This window comes from Liolophura sinensis, chromosome 6, assembly GCF_032854445.1.
Source record: "Liolophura sinensis isolate JHLJ2023 chromosome 6, CUHK_Ljap_v2, whole genome shotgun sequence".
NCBI classification, from domain to species: domain Eukaryota; kingdom Metazoa; phylum Mollusca; class Polyplacophora; order Chitonida; family Chitonidae; genus Liolophura; species Liolophura sinensis.
The window spans coordinates 82,130,423-82,145,619 of NC_088300.1; the positions used below are offsets into that span (position 1 = coordinate 82,130,423).

Sequence of the window (15,197 nt, forward strand, 5' to 3'; positions counted from 1 at the left end):
GAGAGAGAATAAAACACGAGGGACTTAAAACACTTGGTTGTGTACAGGTGGGAGCATACTAGTAGAAGACAGACTGAGTGACTTCCCATGGTTACCTCCCCTTCCTCAGGCATAGCGAGTAGAGGTTGCAGCTCTCTACTTGTCCATCGCCTTTGTGGCATCTATTTGGGTCAGGTTTTATTCTCATGCCTGAGGACAGTGCACAACATCTACCAAATTCTGTGCACTCAGGCTTGTTTAGGTGATACCTCAAACCTCAATACAAACCAACACTTCACCAGTATCTGACCTTACCCTATCATCATTTTGGAGTACTACCTCCCACTTCATTACAAAGCCACCTTGTGAATCACTTTAAACAGGTACACTGCTCACTAAGTTACTACCAGACAACACCTGATTACAGACTCACACACTGACATCTGTATCAGGTACAAACCTCTTGCACAGGTACTATCCCAAAACACCTGATTACAGACTCGCACTGTGACACCTGTATCAGGTCCAAACCTCTTGCACAGGTACTATCTCACAACACCTGATTACAGGCTTGCACATTAGCATGTGTATCCAGTCCAATCCCCTTGCACAGGTACTATCGCACAACACATGATTACAGACTGGCACAATGACACCTGTATCAGGTCCAATCCCCTTGCACGGGTACTATCTCACAACACCTGATTACAGACTCGCACATTAACACCTGCATCCAGTCCAATCCTCTTGCATAGGTACTATCTCACAACAGCTGATTACAGACTCGCACAATGACACCTGTATCAGATCCAATCCTCTTGTACAGGTACTATCTCACAACACCTGATTAAAGACTCCCGCATTAACACCTGTATCCAGTCCAATCCTCTTGCCCAGGCACTATCTCACAACAGCTGATTACAGACTCGCACAATGACACCTGTATCCAGTCCAATCCTCTTGCACAGGTACTATCTCGCACTTGATTACAGACTTACATTTTAACACCTGCATTAGGCCCAATTTTCTTGCACAAGTATCACTTCACACGTGAATACAGATACCTCATCACCTGCATTAGGCCCAATCCTCAAGCACAAATACTCTTCCGGTGATGTAGCCCAGTCCTTTTAGACACTGTGCTAATTGTGACCGGCACACAATTTGTGTTGCAACTGTCCAGCTGCTGACCAATTTTTTTTCATGCCCCCTATCCTAGTGTTAGTCACTGGTCATCTGACATGTACCGGCGAGTCGCTGGTCGCTTGACATGTACCAGTGAGTCACTGGTCACTTGACATGTACCAGCGATTCACTGGTCACTTGACATGTACCAGCGAGTCACTTGTCACTTGACATGTACCAGTGAGTCACTTGTCACTTGACATGTACCAGTGAGTCACTTGTCACTTGACATGTACCGGCGAGTCACTGGTCACTTGACATGTACCAGTGAGTCACTGGTCACTTGACATGTACCAGCGAGTCACTTGTCACTTGACATGTACCAGTGAGTCACTGGTCACTTGACATGCACCAGTGACCACACCTGCCTCACAACAACCTTCCTGGCTCTGAAAAAAACAAAAAAAAAAACAAAACAAAAAACATCAAACAAAAACGTCTATACCACACCAAGTGCTGGATAAAATAACATAATAATCATGTGCCTTAAATGACAAGTTTCAAGTATATATGTGACATAAATAAAAGATACACAGCAACAAACAAAAAGAATATAGATAAATGCAAAGATAGGTGACACTGATTACATAACAAGACCACAGAAATTCCGTGAGATCAGATAGACTAATTCAATCCATGTCATTCTCACTAGTAGTAAATAAACTGTACTATTATTCTGCACAGGCAAAGACAGAAAGCTACTGAATGAATCAAACTGGGGAATTAAATGTAAGTGTGGTGTCAAATACAAGCTGGACACGAGCGCACTAACACTATGTGAACATCACATGAAACTGTGTACATGCTGAGTAAGCAGTTAGAGGTATATCCAGTCCTATGTGACGAATGTACAATGACGGACAATGGAAATGGCATTTATAATACACAAGTGACTAATGAAACGCAACACTATATACCGGTATACCTAGTACCCAGTACACTTTTGTTAGGAGAACACATGTTTCTTGATGAGATGCCAACCTGTGAAATGCTGGATGACAGCCCTGCAGTGTCTCTGACTAACAGACAGACAGATGACATGATATAAACCATACACTGCACAGCCACAACAGGGGTTTTTTGACCAGCAGATGTTAATCCAGGTGTTCCAAAAGTTTAGATTCGAGTCACTGAAATGTTCTTTTAAATCTACTTTTAGCACCAAAATGATAACTCATTGGTTTGTACACATTACAGAGGCCAAGCCCATTTTTATAAGAGGTGAGGCATTGGACAAATCACAAAGATGAAGCAGACCCGAATCACCTGAACCTACAGAAAAATAACATGCGTAAAATAACCTGCCCAATAAAACAAATTTAAATTCAATACATACAGATTCTTATTCTGTGCACAATCTTGTCATTGATGATCAATTGCAAATTAATACCATTATATTAATTCAATGTTGAAACAGCAAAATCGGAAATGTCAAAAGATAAATTGACTGCATAAATATGATTATAATACAAGGCTTTAAGACAACCTTGGAGCTAGGTGGCTTTACAAACAAGCCAGGGCTTGAAGGTTTCCCTACACCATACATGTCCCGAGTAAGTACATTACCACATCCAGTCAATCTATTTCTAACTACACTATAATTAACAAGTACTGACAATATCTATGTCCAGTCCATAACAAACAGGCAACAGAGAAAAACAGGAGCCTACCACCAACATTGTAGAAATACTAAGTAAACTGTGGCAACTACACGAATAAGCCTACTATGTAAACTTTGAAGTCTATGAAATGTGATGTGTACCGAGTAAAAAGATACAAGACCACCAGTGTAAGACAAACCTACCAGTGGTACATCTATCTTAATGTAACAAAATCAAAGAGAGAAATGAAAATTAACAATGTGAAATGTATGGGAGTAATAATGCACAAAGTGTTGGACCCTCCTCCAAAAGTGTATAGGCGGAACAATCTGGTTCAAATACTTGGCTCTAAGTTGAAGTGGCAAATCTCACATTACATACACTGCACTAAAGTTTTCACCTGATAAGTTGGTGAGTGTTTGTGATGAATGTCACTATGACAATACTCTCCCCCAGGTGACCGGTTGCATGAAGGTTAATAGTGTACATGAAACTGAATATTGATCTTCTTGAAAGACAAGATCCCAAATACTGGCAAGTAGTTTGATTACATAATATGTACCCAGACTTGACTGTCTCTAAATCTACACCACTAATATAGCACACTCCCTAGCTTTGGTTAGGATATCAAATTTATAGGATAATTTTTGTTTTTAATCTGAATATCACAAGTAAATTTATGTGCATATAACAAGAATTGACATGTCTGGGTTGGTTCCAGTTCTTGTGCACTTCGAAGACCTGATTCTGGAGGTTGTTGGGGCTGTTACTGCCCCAGACCTCCTCCAAACAGCTGGTCCATGTGACACATCAAATAGCACACTCACAACACTTCCCCACCCACAAACACACCACGTACCACTACAGCAGTACAATAGGGAACACAAAACCAACTTTCCACTATACACCAGAAAAATACACAGCTATTCTCTTTGCCACTGTGAGCCGGCAAATCTTCTAATTATCAAAACACAAAACAAGATAGAAGTTGACATAAAGCAACTACTTCACTAACTAACATTTAAGGATACAAAGCCCACAAATGATTCCCAAATGGGTAGAACTATACAAATTGTTATATGAGAAAATGATTATATAAATACCTATCATGTACACTCCCATCAGCCATTGTATTCAATGCACTATACAAATATATAATATGTATATTTATACGTATATATAAATATTTACAGAATTTGTAACAATTTTCTACGATTAAGTAACAACTGTGAAACATTGATTTCAAATGGAATTGTACCAGTCACAATGCACTTAGTAATCTGAAGTTGGACATTAGCATGTGTGTGATCTGAGCACTGCACAACTGATGGGTACTGATTAGGTGAGAAAGGCAGTGCGACTGAAGAAAATAGGGGAGGAAAAATACAGTGATATCATAACATAGATTGTCAAACAACAGCTTAATGCAATTCACAATAGTCATTCGTACAATATCAAGTTGCTCAAGTAATGAATATAGATTAATCCTATATATATGAAAATCACAAAATACGAAATGTTTCCAGTGGTCAGTGTCACGCTTTTTAACACCAAAAACATCATAACACAACTTCAAAACAAAAAAAGCCAGAGTAACCTTCCTCTAACTGCACACCTGAAATGTTTTTTCTAATCTTACAATTCTCGAATACAGGTAAAATTGATTAACCATCTACACACAACAGCTATTTCCCCTCACTTTCCAGCACTTCTCACTCCAAGTGACCTTATCCTCTGGCCAGTTTACCTGTCTTTTGAGTCAAACAAGACTCTTAGACATCTACCCAAATTCACAACCACGTTACACAGCCCTTTCTTACGATCAGTTCTAGGATGCTCAGCCAAAATTCCTGCTACCCCACCCACTGACTAGTGACCGCAGAAAACAGCACAGCTGTGACAGCAAGCTGTGGCTTCAGCCAGTATATGACAGTTTCACTTTCAAAGTCTGAGGTAACATATGCTTATATACACAGGTGAGGAGTGACCGAAATGCTGTGACAGGCAGACATCGCTACTCGGCTGGGTAGGTCTGGTACAAATACTGGTACTGCCGTGTTTTGGTAGGGCTAAGTGGGTAGGCTGCGTAGATACTGGCAGGGGCTGTGGAGTTGATGTAGCTAGAGTTTGTGTACTGGGGTGGTAGAGGGGCAGGATAGGTGCCGGCCTGAAGGTGGACGTGGGCAGGGAGGGGGTGAGCTGTGTACTGGACGTGCCGTGGGCTCTGGTGGGCAGGAGGCGGGGCCATGCCTGGAGAGAACGGCCCAAACTGTCCTGGGCCTGGGATGGCAACATGGGGCTGTTGGTGTGCTGGCACAATGTAGTGGTGGATGGGACTGCCCTGTAACTGGGGAGGCCGTCGGTAATCCCTGCAACAGAACACAACACAACATGATAAAGCCAACTGCTCACTGTACATCTTACTACATAACCTGAATTCTATCTATGTTAGTTAGTCAAACTATATGCTCCTGCTTTATATTCAGGACGATGTTCACAGGTTACACACATGATGGCTGGTTATCTTACCTCTGAACCTCAACAGGCTGTGTAGCTGTGGCGAGAAACATGGCCTGGCCCAAGGGAGCACACTGCTGTACAGGGGATGGCAGCTTCCCTCCCACCATTGGACGATTCACGAAATTCACATTACACGACCTCTGCTTCTGACACTGGCTGGCTGAGCTGCTGCTGCTGTTGTTACACTGTTGGTTGCTGCAGCCTGGGTTGGATGCGAGACTGGGATTGGTGGGGTTAGTGTGCACTCTATGCTGGCTGTGGGTTGGCTGTCGCACAGTTGGAGAAATGAAAGCCATTTTGCCATGAGTGTATGATGTTGGGACTTCTACCTCTAGAGGCGGGAGGCGAGCTTCTGGCCGTGGGGATCTGATGCGGTGTGTTCTGTCTGCACAGACCAAACTCTCCTGTTTGGGAATGTGAGTGAGCAACTGTTTGGCCGGGTCATGGCTGGGCCCGAGGGCCAGGCTGTCACTGATGACCGCAGGTGCTACCATGGCCATGGCCTGGCTGTCTGCTCCTATTAGCTGGCTGCCCAGGCTGCAGCTGCTTCCCCTCAGCAGGCTGGTTTGACTGCGCTCCCCTTCCTCATGTTTGATTGGGGTGAAGGACATGTGTTTGTGGTGGCCTTGGCGGCTAGTCTTCACTTCTGAGTCTGGGCTGTCCTGAACTGTCAGACACTTCACTGGGGGTCGCCCTCCCCTTACTCCACCTGCAAACACACAAACAAAGATATGGATACACAAGCTATGTTTTGATGGATAGCAATACGGACTTAAAGAGCTGCTTGCCTCTGCTAATGATTGTCTATTTTTCTTGGGTAGATGTTGATATAAGGTTTCAACAAAGTGAATTACTGAAGTTGAGTTTGCATGGAATCTTTTGATTACAATAGTGCAAAGCTCCCATGGAACTATATCGCGTCTCAGTAAATGGCTGCTCATCTATTCACCATCATTTTTAGATGCTTCTGTGACATTGCAAATGCTGGTGGACCACCATGACATGACAGACAAACCAAACTGAATGTCAGAATGTAATGTCTTGACATCATCTGAACATGTTGGGATTGGACACATCTTTACTGCCTCCGCGTAAGTGAATTTAACAATCCCTCCACGTGAATCAATTTAACAATCCCTCCACGTGAATCAATTTAACAATCTCTCCACGTGAATCAATTTAACAATCCCTCCACGTGAATCAATTTAACAATCCCTCCACGTGAATCAATTTAACAATCCCTCTGCGTGAATCAATTTAACAAACACGCCATATGAATGCATTCAACAATCCTCCAATATAAATAAACTTCCACAGGACAAATGGAATGAATGATACAGCACTGGCCAAATATATGGGTCTGCTTGACAAACAAAGTGGTAGACCAGATTGAGCAAAATAACTTGCCCTGCCTTACTCAGCGAAGGCATAGCTATCAATGAGTCACTTTCAACGGGGTTATACCTTAAGCTCTGCAAGTGCATGTGGTGTGCAGTAAAAATGTATTTGTCTTAATACCAAAGGGCTGTGTTGTAAGTTGCAACAACAGATTACTACCACAGCTTACCATTAGCTTTTAAAACAACTCTGTTATCTCCGCAACATTGGAATTCTAAATAATGCCAGTGTTCTTGTATGATGCAACACATTTTGACTTGCCATATTTACCTTTGGCCTGCTGAGTATGTGAGGTGGAACTCTTGTCACTGCTGGAATGGGTGAAATTCTGACTGCTGTACTTGTAGCTGCTCCTCACTTCCTGGTGATACCTGTGAATACACAACACCTCAACATAGTCAATTGTACTCGCTTCATCTGAGGCCACAAGACCCGAACATCAGTCACTTCTAACCTCTTCATCTGAGCACACAAGGCCCGAACATCAGTCACTTCTAACCTCTCCATCTGAGCACACAAGGCCCGAACATCAGTCACTTCTAACCTCTTGATCTGAGCACACAAGGCCAGAACATCAGTCACTTCTAACCTCTTCATCTGAGCACACAAGGCCCGAACATCAGTCACTTCTAACCTCTTGATCTGAGCACACAAGGCCCAAACATTAGTCACTTCTTGCCTCTTGATCTGAGCACATAACACTCCGACATCAATCAGTCAGCTCTAGCCCCTTGATGTGAACACACAACACTCCAACATTAGTCAGCTCTAGCCCCTTGATCTGAACACAACACTCTGACATCAGTCAGCTCTAGGCTCTTGATCTGACCCAACAACACTCCGACATCAGTCAGCTCTAGCCTCTTGATCTGACCCAACAACACTCCGGCATCAATGAGTCAACTCTAGCCTCCTGATGTGAACACATAACACTACACATTATGTAAAAAAAAGTCTTACTTGACACCATTTTGGCCCTGGAATGCTAATGTCATTTTAACACTTTGATAATATCGGCAACATAGTCTTAGAGATCTTTTGTATCTCACAAGTCATAAATTCAGATGAAGTCTGAGCTCTGAATGTTAGCTATCAGAGTCTAAAGGTAAGCATCATGTATAAGGGAGCCATTTCCTACTCTTCATTACCTTTCACTTGGTGGAGCTTACTTCACTTGTAGATCAAGTCATCAATCTACAATCAAATAATTTTACGCCACTCTCAAAAATATTTCACTACTACAAAGGCGGCCGGCATTATGGTAAGAGGACACCTGGAAGAGAGAAACCCATGACCATCCACGGATTGCTGGCACACCTTCAGATGTATCACCGGAGAGGAAGCCTGCATGAGCTGGACTCACAACGATCCCCACTGGTGCGAGTCTTCCAGGCAATTGTACTGCACTTTATTTCTGACCTTTGGTCCATTTCCTGGTCCATTAAGTGTCAATTAATCTTTTCTAATGACGGTTATCCAGTACACATGGGACGAGAGTTCATTCATAGTGTACTCTGCATGCAAGAACTGTTTGTTGGTTCTTTATGTCCAGGTCATGTCAAGTTCTCTCTCTTCCCACTGTCGAATACCTGGGAGGCTGAAAGCCTGTCATCTGTGGTGGACATATCCTCATACTAAGGACAGTGATAGACTCAATACCTGTCTTAATTCACCATTTACCAACAAGGTACAAGCCTAGTAGCGTGGCCCTATCAGTGACTGCAGGTACGAATGAATGAATTCCACATCTATCATACAAACAATGATAATATTTTCATAACTATGAACTATGTTTCCACCATAATGCTGACCATAAATGAAATATTCTCCAGCACAACATAAAACATCAATGAAATAAATAAATAAAGCTTTCTCTTAATGACCCATTTTATTTCATACATATTGAAAAAATGGTGAGAAAACATCACCAATTATCTTAATGGTAACACAAGACCCTCCCGTCTCCACCGAACACACCCAGTTGTTTTGACAGCTATCAAAGTTGACATCAGGACTGAAGGCTACTTATTTCCCCGCCTGACAGCTTGAAGCTTCTGGGCAACTGGCTTACTATTTAGTTTGGGGCATACTAGGACCATACTCACTCTTTGGTGGCCTTAGGTGCTGTAACTATATGATCACTGTCATCTTCACTGTCTGAACTGATAGTGATGACGCTGACAGCAGGGCTTGGCGTATCTGCAATCACAATTGTCTGCTGACGATGTTCCCTTTGGGTCCGGCTTGCTGATGACATGGGCTTGTGGTGAATGGTGTTGGGCCAGTTTGAGACATGCAGAGTTTCCTCCCTTGCCATGGCAATGTCCAGCTCAGGAGGGGTGTTCTCTTTCACACGTTTTTTCACCGGAGAAAGCTGAGTGGAAGTCATCTCTTTTGTTGACCTACAAAGTATGACATATGCACTGGTGTATCACAGTATCATAGAATATCACGGTATCACAGTATATCACTGTATTCATAGCATATCACAGTATCATAGTATATCACAGTATCATAGTCTACATGGAGGCCTATGTACCTGTGTCTTGTGTGGCGCTTTGCAGTCTGAGTAGCGGCGAGGGAGCTGAGTCCATATGAGCTGGGCAACACTCCTAGGTTCCACTGCTGGGAGCCAGAACCCTGAAAAAAAGTCATTTAAACCATGGTGACTTGATCACAGTAATGGGGCTCAACCTTCTGACGAATAACAATCACTGAGGTACTGAACACTAAATCATGGTGACTTGATCACAGTAATAAGGCCCAACCTTCTCATGACTTGATCATAGTAATACTGTATGCTATTGGAATACTGCTATAACTGTACTGATTACCTGCTGGGCCATTTGGCTTAACCCATTCTTATTATCAGAAATATATATTTTATCATGGCTTATTTTGCTCTTCTTCTAACTCCTAATAGTAAGAAAAAAATGCATGTAAGTATGGCCATAAAAAACAACAAAGACTGATTATAATTCAACAAGAGCACAGTGAAAGACAACATGAAAATGCTGACTATTTAAAGAGGCTCTATGAATAATGATGTAAAATTAGTCAACAATTAGTCCTTATCCACATTTTTTTTGTTGTTGCTGGCAACAGCTCACTGGTTTCTACCTCTGATTCACTGAGTGCAACACTTTCATCAAGGAATATATCCCCTAGAGAAAATTCCGAAGAGAACCCCCCCCCACCCAAAAAAAAATTACCACAGATTAAACTGAACAATTGTTTTAAATAGTATGACAATGCTGAACATCAGAGTACTAAGCCTTTAAATGTGAAAAGGTATGTGAACCATTACAGGTCCTCCACAGGATAACCTGGCTTCAAACTAAACGAAAAAACATCTGAGTCCGCCACCTTGAAACTTGATTCTGAAACACGCATCACTCTTGGCGGTAAAGGAATGAGTAAATGGACAGTAGAGTTTTTCCCGGTTTTTTAAAACAACTCGTCATCTGCCAGCACTTAACGGAATTATCAATGAAAATGTAAGAAGTGCAAGTCATCTTGAGTTCGAGGGCTATCTGCCACCTGGCCAAGTGTGTTTCACTTTCGAGTGAGTGAGTGCTTCGGGTATAATGTCATCCTTAACAATTTTTCAGTCATATGACAACGAAGGAATCTTTAAAATGCATGTAATGTGCCTCCTTGTTGCAGTACGATTTCCACTGCTCTTTTATCCAGAGCTGCTTCACTGAGACGACTTACCGAAGGCAAGTAAGCCGCTACGCCTGAGCCATTATACTCATCAGTTCAACCAGATGTTGCACTATCCCCTTCATGGTTTCCCTTTCAAACTGTGAGTTTGTAAAGACTATGGCCACAAACATATGTGCCAAAAACTAAAGGCTTTCGAGGTTACATTACGCCGAATAAAAACAATCTTTGTTCGCGATGACAATTTAATTTAACAATCAAATCTTTCCAACTTCTATATTGTATGTACTAATCAGCAACTGCCGGCCTTGGTAAAACTTTAATTGCATACTGACTTGGTCAGACAAAAGAGATGGCCTGCTGGACACAATGCCCGTGATTGGCCAACGCCGCAGATACCAAAGCCTTGAGCAATGGGAAAATGAGTTTAAAACAACACACACTCACAACTAGCTAATTTTTCCGATCTCTTTCAGAATTATATCCAAATGATTGATCACACAGCAAATGTAATTAAGAGCCAATTCAATAAAATTTCATAAACAAATTTGTATAACAAGTTTGTTGACATTCACGCAATTGGGGAGGTCAACTACTAGGCAGTGACACAACGGATCAATGTCAAATCTTACATCACCTGCTTGATAACTTCCACGTTAATGATCTTCTGCGGCTATTTCCACTGTTTCGATGACTAGTTACACGCTGAACAGCTACGGTAGGCCTACATACTATTTGGAGCTGCATGTAGGTTACTTTACAAAATCTTTTTGCTACGTGCGCTGCCACCACAGGCAATCAAGGTACCCACCGGTATGTGAAATTTAGCGCTACCATCCTCAAAATAGCGCAAGTGTATTTGATAACCTTTTCAACATTAACTTAAAAGGATAATAAATGAAGCACGACTCCAAACATAATTACAAGTTTTATTCAATGCATAATCGGCACATGTAATTCCTAACAAAACAAGGAGGAAAACAAGATGAAAGGAAGCTAATATTTGACCATAACATAAGGTCTATCTCGTTAAACGCACTGACACCAACTACTTTGGTGACACTACTTCCGGAAATTTCTTCACATTTTTTCATGCCTCTATTACTGGCCTTTGGCGATTCTCACCAGTAGACCCATAAAAAAACTTCCCTGTACTCACCTAGTGAGATGGGCTTACAAAACCAACTATAAGGAGAGGTAAGACTTACCACAGGTAGTAGAGTGGGCCCCTGATCCAGACCCTCTCCTAGCACGATGGATCGACGCCAGTTTTCAGGCACAGACTGTGCAGCTAGGGGGTCTGCCACCATGGTCTGGGGGAGGGGTCGCTGAGAGGCCAGCCCTGGCAACTGCTGCCAGGAACTCACCAGCACAGGGCGACTCCCTGACCATGAGTTCACGGTCGCATTCTGAAGATAGACGACAGTGGAGTAAGAGTGATTAAAACATACTTGGGGGATGCGCCAATGGTATGAGGTATTAACTCATGTTTGAGAAGACTAGGCAGGGTGGAAGTTCACAGATATTTGGGAGGGGGGTAGACAATACAGACGGCAGATTAGCAGATACTGTTTGTTTTTTATTTGAGGGTATAAGGTGTGGTGCCTGTACAAAAATCAGCAGGACTGCTCTTGATAAATTGATCAAAGCCAGAGCTTTCTGAAACAAATACCTAGTTACATGTACATAAAAAACTCCTTTCAACATGAATCTGACCAAAAGATCTTCTCAAATGATGCTTTTCAGAACAGTATGAGCAGCCATGGTAAATGCAATTACCCTGGACAGTATACTCCTGTGTGAGATTTGCAATAGCTCAAAAATCAGGAAGCACTGTATCATTGGAAAAGATGTATATTTCTATCATAAAAATCCCCACTATGCTGACCTGAAAGCATATGAAAGCAATAAAGCAACACCATAACCCAAGATTAGAATCAGCCCACACAAAGCTGTTCTTGCAGTTAGTTTTTGAAATAGTGTAGTTTTGTCGTGCTGTCTGAAACACCATGATTCATTGATGGCTTCATTGGTTTCTAGTATATGGTCATAGCTGTCTGAAGCACCTTTACTCAGCTGTGGCTCTGTCCAATTCTAGTACATGGTCAGAGTTACCTGAAATAACCTGATCCAGCCGTGAATCTGTCCATTTGTAGTACATGGGTCAGAGCTGTCTGAAATATTGTGATTCAGCCGTGGATCTGTCCATCTGTAGTACATGGTCACAACTGTCTGAAATACCATGACTCAGCTGTGGACCTGTCCATTTGTAGTACATGGTCACAACTGTCTGAAATACCATGACACAGCTGTGGATCTGTCCACTTGTGGTCAGAGCTATCTGAAATATCAATTAACAATCCTGGATCTGCCCAATTGTAGTGAATAATCAGAGCTGTCTGAAATACCATGACTCAGCCGTGGATCTGTCCATCTGTAGTACATGGTCACAACTGTCTGAAATACCATGACTCAGCCGTGGATCTGTCCATCTGTAGTACATGGTCACAACTGTCTGAAATACCATGACTCAGCCGTGGATCTGTCCATCTGTAGTACATGGTCACAACTGTCTGAAATACCATGACTCAGCTGTGGACCTGTCCATTTGTAGTACATGGTCACAATTGTCTGAAATACCATGACTCAGCTGTGGATCTGTCCACTTGTGGTCAGAGCTATCTGAAATATCAATTAACAATCTTGGATCTGCCCAATTGTAGTGAATAATCAGAGCTGTCTGAAATATCGTGATCCAGCCGTGGATCTGTCCATTTGTAGTACACACGTCAGAGCTGTCTGAAGCACTGTGACTCAGTTGTAGATCTGTCCATTTATAGTACATAGGTCAGAGCTCTCTGAAATACCACGTCCATGGACTTGTCCATTTGTAACGCACAGTCACAATTGTCTGAAGCACTGTCTCAGCTGTAGAGCTGTTTGTTACAGACCTTGGTTATCTTATCATCTAATAAATTGATTTTCATTTTATTTACTTATTTAACTGATACTTGATCACAACCTTCATATTTCCACCTTTCTGACAAAACCATGGTTAGGTTTAGGGATAAAGGGAATCTGCTGCCAATTATTCACTGACTGGTAGTGTGAAGGTAGTAAAAGGCCTACCTCTCAATGCTCAAGTCTGCTCATGGTCAGCAAGGCCAATACAAAGCCTGTATTTGCAGACTTTCTCAAAATGATCAAAAAGGAATTATTGTATATCTCTTACCATGGAATTGGCCTTAGAGCAGCCATAACAACAGAGGCCTATCATAGCACAGAAGTAAAATAAGTAAGACAAATATTTTTATCCTGCATGGTAAAAAATTAAGAACCTACAACAGAAGTGGGCCTTCAGTATGGAACATGGTGGATCAATTAACATTGAAGCCAATAGGTAGGAAGCTTTACAGGATCAGCTTTTCTAATGTTAATCACTTGCCCATAAATCACAGGGCAGTCGAACAACACCTTGGAGCTTACATGTGTTAGTGTATCTCTGAGCTTGTAGCTTACATGTATTAGTGTATCTCTGCGCTTAGAGCTTACATGTACCAGTGTATCTCTGCACTTGGAGCCTACATGTGTTAGTGTATCTGAGCGTGTAGCTTACATCTATTACAGTATCTGAGCTTGTAGCTTACATGTAATAGTGTATCTCTGCACTTGAAGCCTACATGTGTTAGTGTATCTCTGCGCTTGGACCTTACATGTATTACTGTATCTCTGAACTTGTTGCTTACATAATTACTTCATCTCTGAGATTTGGAGCTTGCGTGTAGAAATGTATCTCTGAGCTTGTAGCTTGCATGCATTAGTGTATCTCTAAGCTAGGAGCTTCCTTGTATTAGTGTATCTCTGCGCTTGGAGCTTACATGTATTGGTGTATCTCTGCACTTGGACTTTACATGTATTGCTATATCTCTGAACTTCTAGTTTACATGTATTAGTGTATATGTATCTCTGAGCTTGAGCTTACTGTATTACTGTAATGCTGAGCATGGCGTTTATGTTTATTGGAGTGTCTATGAGCTTGAATCGTACATGTATTTCTGTAAATCTGAACATGGATTTATTTATTTATTTGATTGGTGTTTTACACCATACTCAAGAATATTTCACTTAGATGACGGCGGCCAGCATTATGAAGGGAGGAAACCGGGTAGAACCTGGGGCAAATGCACAACAATCCGCAGGTTGCTGGCAGACCTCCCACTTACGTGAGAAGAGGAAGCCTGCAAGAGCTGGACTTGAACTCACAGCAACCGCATTGGTGAAAGGCTCCAGAGTCATTACGCTGCGCTAGTGTGCTAACCAACTGAGCCACGGAGGCCCTCCTTCTGAACATGGAGCTTATGTTTATTACTGTATCTCTGAGCTTGGGTCTTATATATATTACTGTATCTCTGAGATTTGGAGCTTGCTTGTATAAATGTATCTCTGACCTTGTAGCTTACACGTATTAGTGTATTTCTGAGCTAGGAGCTTCCATGCATTAGTCTATCTCTGCACTTGGAGCTTACATGTAGTACTGTATCTCTGAACATGAGTTTATGTTTATTAGAGTATCTCTGAGCTTATAGCTTACATGTATTAGTGTATCTCTGCGCTTGTAGCTTACATGTACCAGTGTATCTTTGAACATTGGACTCACAGCCAATAACAGCAGTGTATCAGTGAGTTGTGGGGAGGGGACAGTCATCAAGTATGAAAATGTCCTGCAGTGTAGAGCTGATACAGAAGTTAGGCAGACAGCGCAGCACAATTACAAGACAATGTAACAGTAAATGTAGAAGAGTACTAAGAGCAGCCATTTGTAAGTAGTAGATTTGTAGCAAGTTTCAA

General features: G+C 42.0%; 1 protein-coding gene across 5 annotated transcripts in view; it reads right to left on the minus strand.

Annotated features, from left to right (window-relative positions):
- Positions 1–1,574: 1,574 nt before the first annotated feature.
- LOC135468015 (homeodomain-interacting protein kinase 2-like) overlaps positions 1,575–15,197 on the minus strand; it is a 42,466-nt gene continuing 28,843 nt past the window's right edge. For all 5 annotated transcript variants that reach the window (XM_064746015.1, XM_064746018.1, XM_064746016.1 and 2 more), the window contains 6 exons: positions 11,558–11,758; positions 9,223–9,323; positions 8,789–9,085; positions 6,954–7,054; positions 5,295–5,994; positions 1,575–5,134 (listed from right to left, as the gene is read on the minus strand). In XM_064746015.1, coding sequence (XP_064602085.1) covers positions 4,780–5,134; positions 5,295–5,994; positions 6,954–7,054; positions 8,789–9,085; positions 9,223–9,323; positions 11,558–11,758 — 1,755 coding nt within the window. In that variant the 3' untranslated portion in view covers positions 1,575–4,779. The remainder of the gene's footprint in view (positions 5,135–5,294; positions 5,995–6,953; positions 7,055–8,788; positions 9,086–9,222; positions 9,324–11,557; positions 11,759–15,197) is intronic.